The 20433-nt window shown below is 31.4% G+C and overlaps 2 protein-coding genes and 1 long non-coding RNA gene across 3 annotated transcripts; all 3 read left to right on the top strand.

Moving 5' to 3' along the window:
* The first annotated feature begins 8113 nt into the window (after positions 1-8113).
* Positions 8114-8983, top strand: LOC111389442. Its single transcript, XM_023014361.1, has 2 exons — positions 8114-8612; positions 8832-8983. The coding sequence occupies exons 1-2, from the start codon at positions 8114-8116 to the stop codon at positions 8981-8983; spliced, it is 651 nt and encodes a 216-aa protein (XP_022870129.1).
* A 68-nt stretch (positions 8984-9051) lies between these two features.
* Positions 9052-9850, top strand: LOC111389441. Its single transcript, XM_023014360.1, has 2 exons — positions 9052-9459; positions 9743-9850. The coding sequence occupies exons 1-2, from the start codon at positions 9052-9054 to the stop codon at positions 9848-9850; spliced, it is 516 nt and encodes a 171-aa protein (XP_022870128.1).
* Positions 9851-10498: 648 nt separating this feature from the next.
* LOC111389447 lies at positions 10499-12684 on the top strand. The gene is made up of 3 exons (XR_002701733.1): positions 10499-10684; positions 11540-11616; positions 12410-12684. It is a non-coding gene; the product is annotated as an uncharacterized LOC111389447 (long non-coding RNA).
* Positions 12685-20433: the final 7749 nt, after the last annotated feature.

Here is a 20433-nt window from a genome sequence, read left to right as displayed (position 1 = left end):
AAATCTCAAGTGAAATTTTAGTCCAATTTGATTATGTTCGGGTAAAATTTTAGTCAAATTTGATTTGAAATGCACTAACAAACAAAATCTTGGTGAAACTTTAATCAAATTTGATTAGAAACACGCTGATGAACTAAATCCCGCTGAAATTTTAGTCAAATTGATCTGAAACACGACAATCAACCAAAGACTTGTGAAATTTTAGTCAAATTTGATTTGATACACGCCAGTGAATGAAATCCAGGTGAAATTTTAGTCAAATTTGATTGTAAACGCACCAATGAACAAAACGCATGTTAAATTTTAGTCAAATTTGATTTGATACACTTCAATGAACGAAATCCAGGTGAAATTTTAGTCAAATTTGATTGAAAACGAGCCAATGAACAAAATTTATGTGAAATTTTATTCAAATTTGATTTCATACACGCCAATGAACGAAAGTTATGTGAAATTTTAGTTAAATTTGATTGGAGTCGGACCAACGAACAAAACTCATGTGAAATTTTAGTCAAATTTGATTGGAAACTCGCCAACAAAAAACGTGCATGAAATTTTAGTCAAATTTGATTCAAAATGTGTCAATGAACCAAATTCATGTGAAATTCTAGTCAAATTTGATTGGAAACGCGCCAACGAATAAAATTTAGATGAAATTTTAGTCAAATCTGATTTGATACACGCCAATGAACGAAACCATGGTGAAATTATAGTCAAATTTGATAGGAAACGCACCAACTAAAAACCCGCCTAGAATTTTAGTCAAATTTCATTAGAAATATGTCAATGAACCAAATTCATGTGAAAGTTTAGTTAAATTCTATTGGAAACGTAGCAATGAACAAAACTCACATGAAATTTTGGTCAAATTTGATTTGGAAACGATTCAATGGACCTAACTCAAAGTAATTTTAGTCAAATTTGATTGGAAATGTGCCAATGAACCAACTTAGTTAAATTTTAGACAAATTTGATTGGAAACGCACCAAATAACAAAACTCAGATGAAATTTTACTCAAATTTGATTTGATAGATGCCAATGATCCAAACCCTAGCAAAATTTTAGTCAGATTTTATTGGAATCGCGTCAATGAACAAAACTCATGTGAAATTTTAGTCAAATTTGATTGGAAAAGTGCCAACGAAAAAATTCGTGTGAAATTTTATCAAAATTTGATTGGAAACAAGTCAATGAACCAAACTCATTTGAAATTTTAGTCAAATTTGTTTGAAACACACCAACGAACAAAATTTAGATGAAATTTTAGTCAAATTTGATTTGATACAAGTCAATGAACGAAATCCTGTTGAAATTTAAGTCAAAGTTTACTGGAATGGTGTCAATGAACAAAACTCATGTGAAATTATAGTCAAATTTGATTGGAAACGTGCCAAAGAAAAAACACGCATGAAATTTTAGTCAAATTTGAGTGAAACGCGCCAATGAACAAAATTCGAGGAAAATTTTAGTCAAATTTGATTTGATACACGCCAATAAACAAAGCCCTGGTGAAATTTCAATCAAAGTTTATTGAAATCACGTTAATGAACAAAACTAATGTGAAATTTTAGTCAAGTTTGATTGGAAACGCCCCAATGGAAAAACACAATGAAATTTTAGTCAAAATTGATTCAAAATGGGTAAATGAACCAAACTCAAGTGAAATTTTAGTCAAATTTGATTGGATATGCACCAATGAACAAAATTCAGATGAAATTTTAGTCAAATTTGATTTGATACACGCCAATGAAAGAAACCCTGTGAAATTTTAGTCAAATTTTATTGGAATCGCGTAAATGAACAAAACTCATTAGAAATTTTAGTCAAATTTGATTGGAAATGTGCCAATGAAAAAACTCACATCAAATTTTAGTCAAATTTGATTCAAAATATGTCAATGAACCAAATTCATGTGAAATTTTAGTGAAATTTGCTTAGAAACACGCCAACGAACAAAATTCAAATGAAATTTTAGTCAAAGCCGATTTGAAACAAGCCAATAAATAAAACCCTGGAGAAATTTTAGTCAAATTTTGCTGGAATCACATCAATGAACAACTCTCTCATGAAATTTTAGTCAAATTTGATTAGAAACATGTCAATGAAAAAACTAGCATAAAATTTAGTTAAAATTGATTTGATACATGCCAATAAACTAAACCCAAGTGATATTTTAGTCAAATATGATTGGAAACACGCCAACAAACAAAACTCATATAAAGTTTTAGTCAAATTTGATTTACAACATGCCAATGAAAGAAACTTATGTGAAATTTTTGTCAAATTATATTGGAATTGGGCCAATAAACAAAACTCATATGAAATTTTAGTCAAATTTGATTAGAAAAATGCACCGACCAAAAAATCTACATGAAATTTTAGTCAAATTTGATTAGAAATGTGTCAATGAAAAAAAGTCATGGAGAATTTTTGTCAAATTTGATTACAAACGTGCTGACGAACAAAATTCAGATGAAATTTTAGTAATTTGATTTGATACACGCCAATGAACGAAACCATGGTGAAATTTTAGCCAAATTTTATTGGAATCGCGTCAATAAACAAAACTAATGCGAAGTTTTAGTCAAATTTGATAGGAAACGTGCCAACAAAAAAATCAGCATAAAATTATAGTCAATTTTAATTTGACATTTGTTACTGAACTAAACTCATATGAAATTTTAGTTAAATTTGATTAAAAACATGGCAAAGAACAAAATTCAGATGAAATTTTAGTCAAATTTGATTGGAATCGCGTCAATGAACAAAACTCATGTGAAATTATAATCAAATTTGATTGGTCAAATTGGAAACGCGTCAACGAAAAAATACACATGAGATTTTAGTCAAATTTGGTTCGAAATGTGTCAATGAACCGAAATCATGTGAAATTTCAGTCAAATTTGAGTGGAAACACGCCAACGAAAAAACCCACATGACATTTTAGCCAAATTTTATTCGAAATGTGTTAATGAACAAAACTCATCTGAAATTTTATTTAGATTTAATTGGAAAGGTGCATCAAATTTTAGTCAAATTGGATTAGAAACGTGCTAACGAACAAAATTCAAATGAAATTTTAGTCAAAATTGATTTGATGCACGCTAATAAACAAAACCCTAGAGAAATTTTAGTCAAATTTTGTTGGAATCACATCAATGAACAAAACTCTTGTGAAATTTAAGTCAAATTTGATTAGAAACACGCCAACGAAAAAACTAACGTAAAATTTTAGTCAAATTTGATTTGATACACGCCAATAAACTAAATTCAGGTGAAATTTTAGTCAAATATGACTGGAAACGTGCCAACAAACAAAAGTCGTGTGAAATTTTAGTCAAATTTGATTTAAAACGCGCCAATGAAAGAAATTTATGTGAAATTTGTGTCAAATTTGATTAGAAACGCGCCAAAGAAAAAATTCGCATGAAATTTTAGTCAAATTCGATTAAAAATGTATCAATGAACAAAACTCATGGGAATTTTTTTCAAATTTGATTAGAAACGAGTTAACGAACAAAATTCAGATGAAATTTTAGTCAAATTTGAATTTAAACATGTAAATGAACGAAACTCGTGGGAAATTTTAGTCAAATTTTATTGGAATCGGGCCAATGAACAAAACTCATGGGAAATTTTAGTGAAATTTGATTGGAAACGCACCAACGAAAATACCCGCTTGAAATTTTAGTGAAATTTGATTCGAAATGTGTCAAGAACAAAATTCATGTGAAATTTTTGTCAAATTTGATTAGAAACTCGCCAACGAACAAATTTCAGAGGAAATTTTAGTCAAATTTGATTTGATACATGCCAATGAACTAAACCATGGTGAAATTTTAGTCAAATTTTATTGGAATCACGACAATGAACGAAACTAATGCTAAATTTTAGTCAAATTTGATAGGAAACGTGCAAACAAAAAAATCTGCACAAAATTTTAGTCAAATTTAATTTGAAATTTGTCAATGAACTAAACTCATATAAAAGTCTAGTTAAATTTGATTGGAAACAAGGCAATGAACAAAATTTAGATGAAATTTTAGTCAAGTTTGATTTAGAAACTTGTCCATGAACCTAACTCAGAGAAATTTTAGTCAAATTCGATTCGAAACGCGCCAATGAACTAAACTCAGTGAAATTTTAGTCAAATTTGATTGCAAACGTGCCAAATAACAAAATTCAGTTGAAATTTTAGTCAAATTTAGTTTGATACATGCCAATTAACGAAACTCTAGTGAAATTTTAGTCGAAGTTTATTAGAATCGCGTCAATGAACAAAACTCATGTGAAATTTTTGCCAAATTTGATTGGAAAAGCGCCAACAACAAAACCCAGGTGAATTTTTAGCCAAAATTTAATTGGAAACGAGCCAATGAACCAAACTCATGTGAAATTTTAGTCAAATTTCATGGGAAACATGCCAACGAACAAAATTCAGATGAAATTTTAGTCAAATTTGATTTGATACACGCCAATGAACGAAATTCTGGTGAAATTTTAGTTAAAGTTAATTGGAATCGCATCATCGAACAAAACTCATGTTAAATTTTAGTTAAAATTGATTGGAAATGCGTTAACGAAAAAATGAACATGAAATTTTAATCAAATTTGATTCGAAATGTATCAATAAACCAAACCCGCGTGAAATTTTAGTCAAATTTGATTCTAAAGGCGCCAATGAACAAAATTCATGTGAAATTTTAGTTAAATTTGATTTGATACACGCCAAAAATGAAACCTTGGTGAAATTTTGGTCAAATTTGATTGGAAACGCGCCAATGAACAAAACATATGTGAAATTTTAGTCAAATTTGATTTGATACACGCCAAAAATGAAACCCTGGTGAAATTTTGGTCAAATTTGATTGGAAATGCGCCAATGAACAAAATTCATGTGAAATTTTAGTCAAATTTTATTGAAATCGAACCAATGAAGAAAACCCATGTGAAATTTTAATCAAATTTGATTGAAAACGCACCAATGAAAAAAAATCCACATGAAATTTTAGCCAAATTTGATTCGAAATGTGTTAATGAACTAAACTCATGTGAAATTTTAGTCTAATTTGATTGGAAACGTGCTAACGAACAAAATTCAGTTGAAATTTTAGACAAATTTGATTTGATATACGCTATTGAAAGAAACCCTGGTAAAATTTAAGTCAAATTTGATTGGAAACGCGCCAACGAAAAAATCCGCATCAAATTTTAGTGAAATTTGATTCGAAATGTGTAAATGAACCAAAACTCATGTGAAATTTTAGTCGAATTTGATTAGAAACGTGCTAACGAACAAAATTCAGAGGAAATTTTAGTCAAAGTTGATTTGATACACGTCAATAAACGAAATCCTAGAGAAAATTGTAGAACCCCAAATAATTCTAGACACCTTAGTGGCACTAAGACATGAATATTGGATGACTAAAGTATACTTCAGATTTTTAGTCTCATTTGAAACCCATTTTTGACATAGGAAACATTCAATTTGGAAAATGATATTTAAATAAAAGTTGTCCATGTACATGATCTCAGAGTACGAAAGAGCACAGCTATGCTAGTAGGTTTTATTTGTTGCATTATTTTTGTATATTTCATGAATGATATTGGCCAACCTTTATTTGCAACCATGGTTAGAACCAGGGATGGTAGTAGTAGTAGAGATAGAACTCCAGGGCAAGAGACGTCCGTTCAAGATGATAGTCGAGACGTTGTTATTGATAGACTTACGGAATTAGTTGAGCGACAATCTCAACAAATTCAGCAATTAATACTACAAAGAGAAAGGGGAGAACAATAAAGGGCGGAATTCTTACAACCATAACAAAGGGCTGAACATAATGAGACAGTTGGAGAAAGATTTAGAAAACTAAACCCTCCAATATTTGAGGGTGCATTAGATCCACCTGCAGTAGAGGATTGGTTGAGAACTTTAGAGAATATGATCAGGTATACGAGAGTTTTAGAAGTAGGAAAGGTAGATTGTGCATCCTTTATGCTACGAGGTAGTGCTGGACATTAGTGGGATACGATGAGTAACATTGAAGATGTAAATGCCATGACTTGGGAAAGATTTAAAGAGTTATTTCGTAATAAATATTTTACAGCCCCTATTCGAGCCATGAAGATGAATGAATTTATACGGTTAAGACAAGGAGGGATGATAGTGGGAGAGTATATTCGTAAGTTTGAACAACTATCTTGCTACCCACATGGTTAATACTGAGGTACTAAAGGTAGAAAGATTTCTTGAGGGGCTAAGACCAGAACTATATAGAGATGTAAGAATGCCCAGGTAATCCAAACCCTATGGAGCAAAAGAAAGTGCCAGCTAGGGTGTTTACTATTACCAAATCAGATGCTGAGACAAATCCATCCATGGTAATAGGTAAATTCTCTATTTTTGGCATCATAGCACTTGTACTATTTGATTCTGGAGCCACACATTCATTTGTGTCTACTGAGTATGTGAGGAGGTTGGGTAGGACACCTGATATACAAGAGGTTAGTTATAGTGTAACTATTCCATCTGGAGATGTACAATAAACCAATCTAATTGTAAGAGCACGTGTGATCCTCATAGAAAATCGAGAGCTCTATGCAGATTTAATTGTGTTAGAAATGAAAGATTATGATATAATTTTGGGTATGGATTGGATGTCAAAATATCAAGCTACTATAGATTGTATGAGGAAGTTAGTAACCTTTCAACCTTTAGGGAATGAGCCATTTACATTCATTGGGATCGAAAAAGGTTTTAGAGTTCCAACCATATCGGTATTGAAAGCACAAAGGTTACTAGATAGTAGGTGTGCAGGGTATTTGGTTAGTGTTAATGCTATTGAAGCACAACACAATCCAATTCTTAGTGATGTGCCAGTGGCACAAGAATTTCCAGAGGTATTTCCTGATGATTTACCTGGGGTACCACCAGATCGTGAGATAGAGTTTATAATTGATTTAATTCCAGGAAAATCTCCAATTTCCAAGGCTCCATATAGAATGGCCCCAACTGAACTGAAAGAGTTGAAGTTACAATTACAAGAGTTGTTAGATAAAGGTTTTATTAAACCTAGCTTTTCACCATGGGGTGCACTAGTATTGTTTGTTCGTAAAAAGGACGGTACTATGAGGCTGTGTATCGATTATCGAGAGTTGAATAAGGTGACAATTAAAAATAAGTACCTATTATCGAGAATTGATGATTTGTTTGATCAACTTTAGGGTGCATCTGTATTTTCGAAGATTGATTTGCAATCTGGATACCATCAACTTAAAATAAAGGGAGACGACATTTCTAAGACAGCATTTAGTTCAAGATATGGTTATTATGAGTTTTTGGTAATGCCATTTGGGTTAACAAATGCCCCAGTAGCTTTTATGGATATGATGAATAGGGTATTTGGAGACTTTCTCGATAAGTTTGTAATTGTATTTATTGATGATATCCTTATTTATTCCTGCACTAAGGAAGAACATGCGAAACACTTGAGAATAGTTCTGCAGGTCTTAAAGGACAAACAGTTATATGCTAAGTTTAAGAAATGTGAATTTTGGTTAGACAGAGTTGTATTTTTGGGACATGTAGTATCAGGTGAGGGTATATCAGTGGATCCAAGTAAAGTTGAGGCTATTAATAATTGGCCACGACCTACAAATCCTTCAGAGGTCAGAAGTTTTATGGGTTTAGCTGGATATTATCCTAGATTTGTGGAAGGATTTTCCAAAATAGCTTCTTCTTTAACGAAATTAACCAGAAAGAGTACTAAGTTTGAATGGACAGATGCTTGTGAGCAAAATTTTCAGGAATTGAAGAAAAGACTAACTTTAGCCCCTATCCTTTCAATCCCATCTGGTACTGGAAATTTTGTAGTTTATAGTGATGCTTCAAAGAATGGTTTGGGATGTGTATTGATGCAAAATGGTAAAGTTATTGCATATGCCTCTAGACAACTAAAAGAGTACGAAAAGAATTACCTTACACATGACTTAAAACTTGCCGCAGTTGTGTTTGCACTTAAGATATGGAGGCATTATTTGTATGGAGAGCGGTGTGAGATTTACACTGATCACAAAAGTTTGAAATATCTATTTACATAAAAGGAATTGAATATGAGACAAAGAAGGTGGCTAGAGTTGGTAAAGGATTATGATTATGTTATAAACTATCATCCCGGTAAAGCTAATGTTGTAGCTGATGCATTGAGTAGGAAGTCGACATCCAGTGTTGCGAGTATGATTGTAACTCAAAAATCAGAATTGATAGATTTACAGAAAATGGGTATTGAAGTTGTGTCGCAAGGATTTGTAGAGGCTAAACTTGTAGTGCTGACATTTCAGCCAACTTTATTGAATAAAATTCAACAAGGACAACAGGAAGATGATTGTTGTTCCAAGATAAAGAATGATATACAAGATGGAGAAGCTTCAGATTTTCATATATTAGCATATGGTATCTTGCAATTTAGAGGACGATTATATGTACCTGATGCAGAAAATATTCGAGGGGACATTTTATCTGAAGCTCACATGACACCATATTCTGTTCATCCAGGAGCTACTAAAATGTATAGAGATTTGAAATTGCATTATTGGTGGCCGAATATGAAGGGTGAGATAGCCAAATATGTGGGACAATGTTTAACCTGTTAATAGATAAAAGCAGAACATCAAAGACCAGCAGGAACATTACAACCATTACCTATCCCAGAATGAAAATGGGAAAGAATCACAATGGACTTTGTGGTGAAATTACCAAAAACGACTAAAGGATATGATAGTATTTGGGTTATTGTGGATAGGTTAACAAAATCTGCCCATTTCATTCCAGTTTGTTCCACTTATTCCATGGATCGATATGCTCAACTTTATGTACAAGAAATAGTCAGAATTCATGGAGTACCACTATCTATTGTCTCAGACAGGGATTCGAAGTTTGTATCTCTCTTCCAGATATGGTACGTGAAATGGCTGAGGTTGTGACACAAATACATCAATGGATGCAAACCGCTCAAAATTGACAAAAAAGTTATGCAGATCAAAGAACAAGAATGTTAGAATTTATTGTGGGAGATCAAGTATTTTTGAAGATAGCACCAATGAAAGGAGTGATGCGGTTTGGAAAGAAGGGAAAACTAAGCCCAAGAAATATTGATCCATTTACTATTATTGAGAGAATTGGGAATGTTGCCTACAAACTTGACCTTCCTTCATCAATGTCTCAAGTACACAATGTGTTTCTTATATCCATGCTAAGAAAATATATTGGAAATCCTTCTCATGTATTGAGGAAAAAATCGATGGAGATAAAACCAGATTTGACTTACGAAGAAAAGTCGGTAAAGATCCTTCAACGAGAGATAAAGCAACTAAGAAACAAGAAAATTCCGTTAGTTAAGGTGCTGTGGCAGAATCATCTAACCGAAGAGGCTACTTGGGAAAGAGAAAATGAAATGCGGGTTAAATATCCTGAACTTTTTGATAAGCAAATTTCGATGACAAAATTTTTATAAGGAGGGGAGGATGTAATACCCCGAACTTCACGTTCTACATTTGGCCAATATGATTCATGCATTCCATGCTAATTACATTATCATTTGCATCAACTTCCTAATTACTTTCTCTTAAAAACGTGTGTTTGATCATCAAGGCTTTAAAATCTTTATATAGTGATGATCTTTGACTCCTTGACCTAAGTAGTGAATTTCACATTGAGCTATGATAGAAAATTGCGTTAACTAGATGTTGAAGATTAGCTTGGTAAGTTATGGAAATCGGAAAGGTCGGGAATTAGTATCGACAAAAGTTCAAGCTTTCTATTCGGTTGTTCGAGGTCATGTTAAACGCTAGATAGGTAATTGACATATTTGGGACATGAGACATAAAGGGACATGATCATGACGCGATAATATATGTCTCATATGACGTTATAAATATGGAGGTGCGAATTGTGGAAATTAATCGAGAATCGAGTATCAATCGGGTAAGTAATTAAATGAACGATTGAGGAATTAGCTCTATAAAATATTTTGAAATCTTAGGGCAAGTGAAATGGATTGTAAACACATTAACATAAGCCCAGGATACTTGATTTATACCTGCAAAGATAGATATAAAATCAGATTTTTACTAGTGACACCTCATGCTTTTAATATTTATCATTTTAACACCCAACCTTAAGGCATCAATCTCGTGTCCTACACCTTAAGCACTTATTATAGGATGAATATATATCTTATAATCATAAATGGATCCAAATATAATAGTTGAAAATCAAGTATGGCTGCAATGAAGACACGTCGTGCTTGGCACCTCATGCTTGGGATAGTTGTCATTTTAACATTCAATCCCTTCATCCTTAAGATATATAGCACGTCTCCTACCTCTTTTTATTTAATATAGATCAATATATATATTTTTTAAATCAATATAAGTTAAATAGTCCAAGAGAAAAGTCAAATATAGTAGGAAAAGACCACCTCGTGATAAACACTTGGCTGCACCCCACATTTTCTTAATCCTTAAGGAAGAGTCACGTCTCCAGCATCTTGAAGACTTTATATACACCTCCTAGCAACATGTTTAGTCTTACAAATTATCCCCAATTGACCACCGATTGAAAGAGAAAGCAAAAAGGAAAAGAGAGAAGCAGAAACAAGGAGCTGAAATTGAATTTCTGGATAGGTGAGTTTAGCTCACGGTTTTGAAGTTTTTCTTTAGTTCTTTTGCTTGTTTTATAATATGTTTAAACTATAAAATTACTTGAGGCTAAGAATAAGTTTTGATTATGATTTTATGATGGCAAAAGAGAGGGGTAATTGAGTACAAGAACCTGAAAGAAACCAACAGGAATAGAGATGTGTTGATTGATGAATTTGGATGGTTTAAACTTTGATTTTGGATAATACTGAAGATATAACTTGTATCTATGTAAATTAATGTTGTTATATGGGATTTATAAGGATATAAATGGTCTTCTAATAGCCTGGAATCTGTTTAATGACATGCTAATAAAATGGAAACCGAAAGCTGTCACAATGAAAACTGCCTGATTTTGATGTCGTGGAAATGGACTATTTTGATGCTGAGAACACTTGATTTTCACGACTTTAGAGCATTATTGTCTTCACATACATGTTATAGAAACGTGGTAAAAATTTGGGAGTCATTGGATATGGATAAGGGGGTGAAAACGGATTGGAAAAGTAGTTGGACGGTGATGAAACCTGAAAAACAGGTTCTGTCCATTTATGTGTTCAATATGATTTCAACCTTTACATGTAAATTAATTAATTATCTCTTGGGCCTAGAAAATAGATTCTAAGGAGTATTAGGTTGTTAACAACAATTGGATGACGTTGATGTTGGTAATTGGACTCGAGGAAAAATGAGACTTATGGGACGAGATTGTAATGCCGTTAGTAACTTGAATAATGAATTCGTTTAAATTATTTTGACGTGAATGGAAGTATTTTGGGATTTTGTGTGTGTTAAGGCAATTAAATGGAGGATTGTCTTTAATATTAAATGGTAATACAGGTGATTTTCCGACGTTGAGTGAAAAAGGAAAGTGATATAATCTCTATAGGAGCTTGTGCACACACAAGGGCAAAAAGGTAAGTAAAAATCCATTTGCAACTACGATGCAAGAACCTAGCATTTGTGGTATAGTGATGTTAGGATATTTTCATACTTTGATAAGAAAGCTCGTTGTACCCTATATGATGATTATGATCATTGAGTATGCAGTTGCAAAATACATTGACATCGACTTCCATTAAGCATGTCATTCACGAGCATTTTCATTGGCATGCACAACATATGATCATGGTTGAAAACTTTGCATGCGAAACATGATTTAAAAGTAAGTTTTCTTTATAAATGTTTTATTGACTACTACTAGGGCACCGAGGCATGTGAGGCATGCTTATGTGATATGTTTGGCATCGCGGGTGATACTTCCTGGGTGATTGCAAAGGTAGACAGGGGATGGGCTTTTGGTGATCACGGGAGGGCGGACCACTCGACTATGCCCTTGTTATGATTATTGGCGTTGTCGGGTGGGAGACTTCTTGGGTGATCATAGGGGTAGTTAGGGGATGGGCCTCTAGTGATCACGAGAGGGTGGTCCACTCGTCGGTGTCGATTTCATATTGGCCACTTGAATATAGATATTGTTATTATGCAGAGCTCTATCCGGTACATAGTTGGTGGGTCAAGGACCCAATGAAATGAAAGATTTCAAATGAAATAATTTCGAGTTGACTTTGATGAATATTGGAATATGATGCATCTTTAGCATGATCTTTAAAGTAAATGACATGGTGTCACATATCCTTGTTACTCATACTCATGACATGCATGATTCTTGCTTACTAAGCATTGTCTTATGTAGTTCTTGCATTGTAGGTGAGCATGGAACTATGTAGAGGGCACGACTAGCTATGGAGCTCTTACGGGATTCCAAAGATCAATGTACATGGATGACGACCTGTAAGGTTATTTTGTGGGCTATTGTTTTGAGCTTACACTCTATTGTGTCGTATTTTGGGGGTCCTGTCTTGTATAACTTTTGAAATGGCCTATAGATGTGTTTATAACCTTAGAACATACGTGTTGGATTATGGTTATATGATCGTTGATTTTGATATAATATATGATCATCACAGGTGATTTGAAGTTAACAATTAGGGACATAATTGTGCAAATGCTCGTTTCATTTTATTAAAAAAAAAAGTATATCTAAATTTTATGTCTAGATCGAGTTACCAATATCATTTCGACATAGGAATTAATATGGTTATCTGTATATATTTGGGGTGTGACAAAACGTGCCAACAAAAAAATTCGCTTGAAATTTTAGTCAAATTTGATTCAAAATGTGCTAATGAACCAAACTCATGTGATGTGTTAGTCAAATTTGAATGGAAACTCGCCTATGAACCAAATCCATGTGAAATTTTAGTCAAATTTCATTGGAAACGCAGCAACAAATAAAACTCAAGCAAAATTTTAGTCAAATTTGATTTGATACACACCAATGAACGAAACTCAGGTGAAATTTTAGTCAAATTTGATTGTAAACGCATCAATCAACAAAACTCATGTGAAATTTTAGTCAATTTTGATTTGATACACGACAATGAACTAAACTAAGGTGAAATTTTAATCAAATTTAATTGGAAATGCGCCAATGAACAAAATTCATGTGAAATTTTAGTCAAATTTGATTAGATACATGCCAATGAACAAAACTCATGTGACATTTTAGTCAAATTTTATTGGAATCGAGCCAATGAACTAAACTTATGCGAAATTTTAATCAACTTTATTTGAAACGCGCCAACGGAAAAATCGCACGAAATTTTCGCCAAATTTGATTGGAAATGCGCCAATGAACAAAATTCAGATAAAATTTTAGTCAAATTCGATTTGATAATGCCATTGAACGAGGCCATGGAGAAATTTTAGTCAATTATTATTGGAATCACGTCAATGAACAAAACTCATGTGAAATTTTAGTCAAATTTTGATTTGATACATGTCAATGAACAAAACCCAGATGAAATTTTAGTGAAATTTGATTGGAAACAAGCCAATAAACAAAACTCATGTGAAATTTTAGTTAAATTTTATTTGATACACGCTAAAGAAAAAACTCGTGTGAAATTTTAGTCAAATTTTATTGGAATCAAGCCAATGAACAGAATTCATGTGAAATTTTAGTCAAATCTGATTGGAAAAGTGCCAATGAACTAAATCCCATAAAAATTTTAGTCAAATTTGATTGGAAGCGCGCTAATGAACCAAATCTATGTGAAATTTTAGTCAAATTTGATTGGAAACGTGCCATGAATAAAATTTAGATGAAATTTTAGTCAAATTTGATTTGATACGTGCCAATGAGCGAAACCTTGGTGAAATTTTAGTTAAATCTTGTAAGTAATGCGCTAACGAAAAAACCCTCTTAAAATTTTAGTCGAATATGGTTCGAAATATGCCAACAAACCAAAACTCAGGTGAAATTTTAGTCAAATTTGATTGGAAATGGATCAATGAACCAAATCCATGTAAAATTTTAGTCAAATTTGATTGGAAACGCGCCAACGAACACAACTTGTATGAAATTTTAGTCAAATTCGATTTGATACACGCCAATGAGCGAAATTGAGGTGAAATTTTAGTCAAATTTGACTTGATACATGCTAATGAACGAAATTCAGGTGAAATTTTAGTCAAATTTGATTGGAAACGTGCCAATGAACAAAACTCATGTGAAGTTTTATTCAAATTTGATTTGATACATGCCAATGAGCAAAACCCTAGAGAAATTTTAGTCAAATTTTACTGGAATTGCGTCAATGAACAAAACTCATGTGAAATTTTAGTCAAATTTGATTGGAAACACACCAATGAAAAAACCCCGCATGAAATTTTAGCCAAATTTGATTCGAAATGTGTCAATGAACCAAACACATGTGAAATTTTTGTCTAATTTGATTGAAAACGTGCGAACTAAGAAAATTCAGATGAAATTTTAGTCAAATTTAATTTGATACACGCTATTGAAAGAAGCCCTGGTGAAATTTTAGTTAATTTTATTGGATTCGCGTAAATGAACAACACTCATGAGAAGTTTTAGTCAAATTTGATTGGGAACGCGCCAACAAAAAAAACTCGCATGAAATTTTAGTCAAATTTGATTGTAAACACGCCAATGAACAAAACTCATGCAAAATTTTAGTCCAATTTAATTTGATACACGATAATGAACTAAACTTAAGGTGAAATTTTAGTCAAATTTGATTGAAAATACGCTAATAAACAAAATTCATGTAAAATTTTAGTCAAATTTGATTAGATACACACCAATGAACGAAACTCTTGTGAAATTTTAGTCAAATTTTATTGGAATTGGGCCAATGAACAAAAACTCATGTTAAATTTTAATCAAATTTGATTGGAAACGCGTCAATGAACAAAATTCAAATGAAATTTTAGTCAAATTTGATTTGATACACGCCAATGAATGAAACCCTTTTGAAATTTTATTGGAATCGCGTCAATGAACAAAACTCATGTGAAATTTTAGTCAAATTTGATTGGAAATGCGCTAATGAACAAAACTCACATGAAATTTTAGTCAATTTTGATTAAATACAGGCCAATGAACGAAACTCATGTGAACTTTTATTCAAATTTTATTGGAATTGGGCTAATGAACAAAAGTTATGTTAAATTTTAGTCAAATTTGATTGTAAACATGCTAAGGAACAAAATTCAGATGAAATTTTAGTCAAATTTGATTTGATACACGCCAAGGAACGAAAGCCTTGTGAAATTTTAGTCAAATTTTATTGGAATCGTGTCAATGAACAAAACTCATGTGAAATTTTATTCAAATATGATTGGAAACGCAGTAACAAAAAAACCCACAAGAAATTGTAGTCAAATTTGATTCGAAATGTATCAATGAACCAAACTAATATAAAATTTTAGTCAAATTTGACTAAAAATGCACCAATGAACAAAATTGAGATAAAATTTAAGTCAAATTTGATTTGACATGCTAATGAGTGAAATTCATGTGAAATTTTAGTCAAATTTTATTGGTATCACGTCAATGAACAATATTCATGTGAAATTTTAGTCAAATTTGATTGGAAATGCACCAACGAAAAAATACGCTTGAAATTTTAGTCAAATTTGATTCGAAAGGTGTCAATGAACCAAAGTCATGTCAAATTTTAGTCAAATTTGATTATAAACGCGCAATCGAACAAAATTTTGGTGAAATTTTATTCAAATTTGATTAGAAACACGCCAATGAACTAAATCCTGATTAAAATTTAGTCAATTTTAATTGGGAACGCGCCAACGAACAAATTTCAGATGAAATTTTAGCCATAGTTGATTTGATACATGCCAATGAACGAAATCCTTATGAGATTTTATTCAAATTTTATTGGGATAGCGTCAATGAACAAAATTTATGTGAAATTTTAGTCAAATTTGGTTCGAAATGTGTCAATGAACAAAACTCATGCGGAATTTTTGTCAAATTTGATTGAAAATGCACTAATGAACAAAACTCTTGTTAAATTTTAGTCAAATTTGATTAGATACATGCCAATGAACAAAATTCATGTGAAATTTTAGTCAAATTTTATTGGAATTGAGCCAATGAACCAAACTCACGTTAAATTTCAATCAAATTTGATTGGAAACGTGCCAACAAACAAATTTAAGACGAAATTTTAATCATATTTGATTTGATACACGCCAATGAATGAAACTCTTGTGAAATTTTAGCCAAATTTTATTGAAATCGCATCAATTAACAGAACTCATGTGAAATTTTAGTCAAATACGATTGAAAATACGACAACAAAAAAACCCGCAAGAAATTTTGGTTAAATTTGATTTGAAATGGGTCAATGAACCAAACTCATGTAAAATTTTAGTCAAATTTGACTAAAAACACACCAATGAACAAAATTGAGATAAAATTTAAGTCAAATTTGATTTGATACACGCCAATGAATGAAACCGAGGTGAAATTTAGTCAAATTTTATTGGTATCGTGTCAATGAACAATACTTATGTGAAATTTTAGTCAAATTTGATTGGAAACGAACCAACGAAAAAACACGCACGAAATTTCAATCAAATTTGATTCGAAATGTGTCAATGAACCAAAGTCAGGTCAAATTTTAGCAAAATTTGATTATAAACGCGCTGACGAACAAAATGTTGATGAAATTTTATTCAAATTTGATTAGAAACATACTAATGAACTAAATTCCGATTAAATTTTAGTCAAATTTAATTGGGAACGCGCCAACGAACAAATTTCAGATGAAATCTTAGTCATATTTGATTTGATACCCGCCAATGAATGAAACCCTTGAGAAATATTAGTCAAATTTTATTGGAATCGTGTCAATGAACAAAACTCATGTGAAATTTCAGTCAAATTTGATTAGAAACGCGCCAACGAAAAAATTCGCACGAAATTTTACTCAAATTTGATTCAAAATGTGTCAATGAACAAAACTCATGGGGAATTTTGGTCAAATTTGATTGGAAATGCGCCAATGAACAAAACTCATGTGAAATTTTAGTCAAATTTGATTCGAAATATGTCAATGAACAAAACTCATGTGAAATTTTAGTCAAATTTGATTAAAAATGCTCCAACAAACAAAATTCCTATGAAATTTTAGTCAATTTTGATTTGATACATGCCAATGAACAAAACCCTAGAGAAATTTTTGTCAAATTTTATTGGAATCGCGTAAATGAGCAAATCTCATGTGAAATTTTAGTCAAATATGATTGGAAATGCACTAAGAGAAAAAACCTACAAGAAATTTTAGTCAAATTTGATTCGAAATGTCTCAATGAACCAAACTCATGCAAAATTTTAATCAAATTTAACTAGAAACACACCAACGAACAAAATTCAGATAAAATTTAAGTCAAATTTGATTTGATACACGCCAATGAATGAAACCCAGGTGAAATTTTAGTCAAATTTTATTGGCATCGCATCAATGAACAATACTCATGTGAAATTTTAGTCAAATTTGATTGAAAATGCACCAACGAAAAAACATGCATGAAATTTTAGTCAAATTTGATTCGAAATGTGTTAATGAACCAAAGTCATGTCAAATTTCAGTCAAATTTGATTATAAACGTGCTGACGAAAAAAATCTTGGTGAAATTTTATTTAAATTTGATTGGAAACACACCAATGAACTAAAACACGATTAAATTTTAGTCAAATTTAATTGGGAACATGCCAACGATGAAATTTCAGATGAAATTTTAGTCACATTTGATTTGATACAAACCATTGAACGAAACCCTTGTGAAATTTTAGTCAAATTTTATTGAAATCGCGTCAATGAACAAAACTCATGTGAAATTTTAGTCAAATTTGATTGGAAACGCGCCAACGAAAAAAATTCTTATGAAATTTTAGTCAAATTTGATTCGAAATTTGTCAATGAACAAAACTCATGGGGAATTTTTGTCTAATTTGATTGGAAATGAGCCAATGAACAAAACTCATGTGAAATTTTAGTCAAATTTGATTAGATACACGCCAATAAACGAAACTCATGTGAAATTTTAGTCAAATTTTGTTGAAATCAGGCCAATGAACAAAACTCATGTTAAATTTTTGTCAAATTTGATTGGAAACGCGCTAACGAACAAAATTCAGATGAAATTTTAGTCAAATTTGCTTAAAAACGCGCCAACGAACAAAATTCAAATGAAATTTTAAACAAATTTGATTTGATACACACTAATGAACGAAACCCTTGTGAAATTTTGGTCAAATTTTATTGGACTCACGTCAATGAACAAAACTCATGTGAAATTTTAGTTAAATATGATTGGAAAATGCGCTAACAAAAAAACTTGCATGAAATTTTAGTGAAATTTGATTCGAAATGTGTCAATGAACCAAAGTCCTGTAAAATTTTAGTCAAATTTGAGTAGAAATGCACCAACGAAAAAAATCCAGATAAAATACAAGTCAAATTTGATTTGATACATGCCAATGAATGAAACCTAGGTAAAATTTTAGTCAAATTTTATTGGTATCACGTCAATGAACAGTACTCATGTGAAATTTTAGTCAAATTTGATTGAAAATGCACCAATGAAAAAACATGCATGAAATTTTAGTCAAATTTGATTCGAAATATGTCAATGAACCAAAGTCATGTCAAATTTGATTATAAACGCGCTGACGAACAAAATCTTGGTGAAATTTTATTCAAATTTGATTTGAAACACGCCAATAAACTAAATCCCGATTAAATGTTAGTCAAATTTAATTGAAAACATGCCAACAAACAAATTTCAGATGAAGTATTAGTCATATTTGATTTGATACACGCCATTGAACGAAACTCTTGTGAAATTTTAGTCAAATTTTATTGGAATCTCGTCAATGAACAAAACTCATGTGAAATTTTAGTCAAATTTGATTGGAAATACGCCAATGAAAAAATTCGCATGATATTTTGGTCAAATTTGATTCGAAATGTGTCAATGAACAAAACTCATGGGGAATTTTTGTCAAATTTGATTTAAAATGTGTCAACGAACAAAACTAATGTGAAATTTTAGTCAAATTTAATTAGATACACGCCAATAAATGAAACTCATGTGAAATTTTAATCAAATTTTATTGGAATTGGGCCAATGAACAAAACTCATGTTAAATTCTAGTCAAATTTGATTGGAAATGCGCCAAGAACAAAATTTAGATGAAATTTTAGTTAAATTTGATTCGAAATGTGTCAATGAACCAAATTCATGTGAAATTTTAGTCAAATTTGATTGAAAACGCGCTAATGAACACAATTAAAATGAAATTTTAGTCAAATTTGATTTGATACACGCCAATGAACGAAACTCTTGTGAAATCTTAGTTAAATATTATTGAAATCATGTCAATGAACAAAACTCATGTGAAATTTTGGTCAAATTAATTTGATACGCGTCAATGAACGAAACCCATGTGAAATTTTAGTCAAATTTTACTTGAAACGCACTAATGAACATAATTCAAGTGAAATTTTAGTCAAATTTGATTTGATACATGCCAATGAACGAAACTCGTTTTAAATTTTAGTCAACTTTTGCTGGAGTTGAACCAATGAACAAAACTCATGTGAAATTTTAGTCAAATCTAATTGGAAACGCGCCAATGAACTAAATCATGTCGAAATTTTAGTCAAATTTGATTGGAAAAGCGCCAATGAACCAAACTCATATAAAATTTTAGTCAAATTTAATTTGAAATGCACCAACGAACAAAATTAAGATGAAATTTTTGTCAATTTCGATTTGATACGCGCCAATGAATGTAACCTTGGTGAAATTTTTGTCAAATTTTATAAGAAACGCTCTAACTAAAAACCCCACTCGAAATTTTAGTCGAATTTGATTCGAAATGTGCCAATGAACCAAACTCATGTGAAATTTTAATCAAATTTGATTGAAAACAGGGCAATGAACCAAACCTATATGAAATTTTAGTCAAATTTGATTGAAAATACGCCAACAAACAAAGTTCATATGAAATTTTAATCAAATTCGATTTAATACACGCCAATGAGAGAAATGCAGGTGAAATTTTAGACAAATTTGATAATAAAAGCGTCAATGAACAAAACTTATGTGAAATTTTAGTCTAATTTGATTTGATACACGCCAATGAACGAAATTCAGGTGAAATTTTAGTCAAATTTGATTGGAAACGTACCAATGAACAAAACTCATGTGAAATTTTTGTCAAATTTGATTTGATACACGCCAATAAATGAAACTCATGTGAAATTTCAGTCAAATTTTATTGGAATCAGGCCTATGAACAAAACTCGTTCGAAATTTTAGTCAAATTTGAT

This window comes from Olea europaea, unplaced genomic scaffold, assembly GCF_002742605.1.
Source record: "Olea europaea var. sylvestris unplaced genomic scaffold, O_europaea_v1 scaffold59, whole genome shotgun sequence".
NCBI lineage: Eukaryota > Viridiplantae > Streptophyta > Magnoliopsida > Lamiales > Oleaceae > Olea > Olea europaea.
The sequence above is the reverse complement of the archived record's forward strand: the minus strand, read 5'-3'. Positions and strand labels throughout refer to the sequence as shown.

Excerpts from the sequence above, each read along its gene's own strand:
- LOC111389442 (XM_023014361.1), top strand. The coding sequence starts at position 8,114 with ATGAGACAAAGAAGGTGGCTAGAGTTGGTAAAGGATTATGATTATGTT. Across the intron at positions 8,613-8,831 it reads TTGGTGGCCGAATATGAAGG|TTTGTTCCACTTATTCCATG; the intron begins GTGAGATAGCCA and ends ATTTCATTCCAG.
- LOC111389441 (XM_023014360.1), top strand. The coding sequence starts at position 9,052 with ATGTTAGAATTTATTGTGGGAGATCAAGTATTTTTGAAGATAGCACCA. Across the intron at positions 9,460-9,742 it reads AAAGAGAAAATGAAATGCGG|ATGTTGAAGATTAGCTTGGT; the intron begins GTTAAATATCCT and ends TGCGTTAACTAG.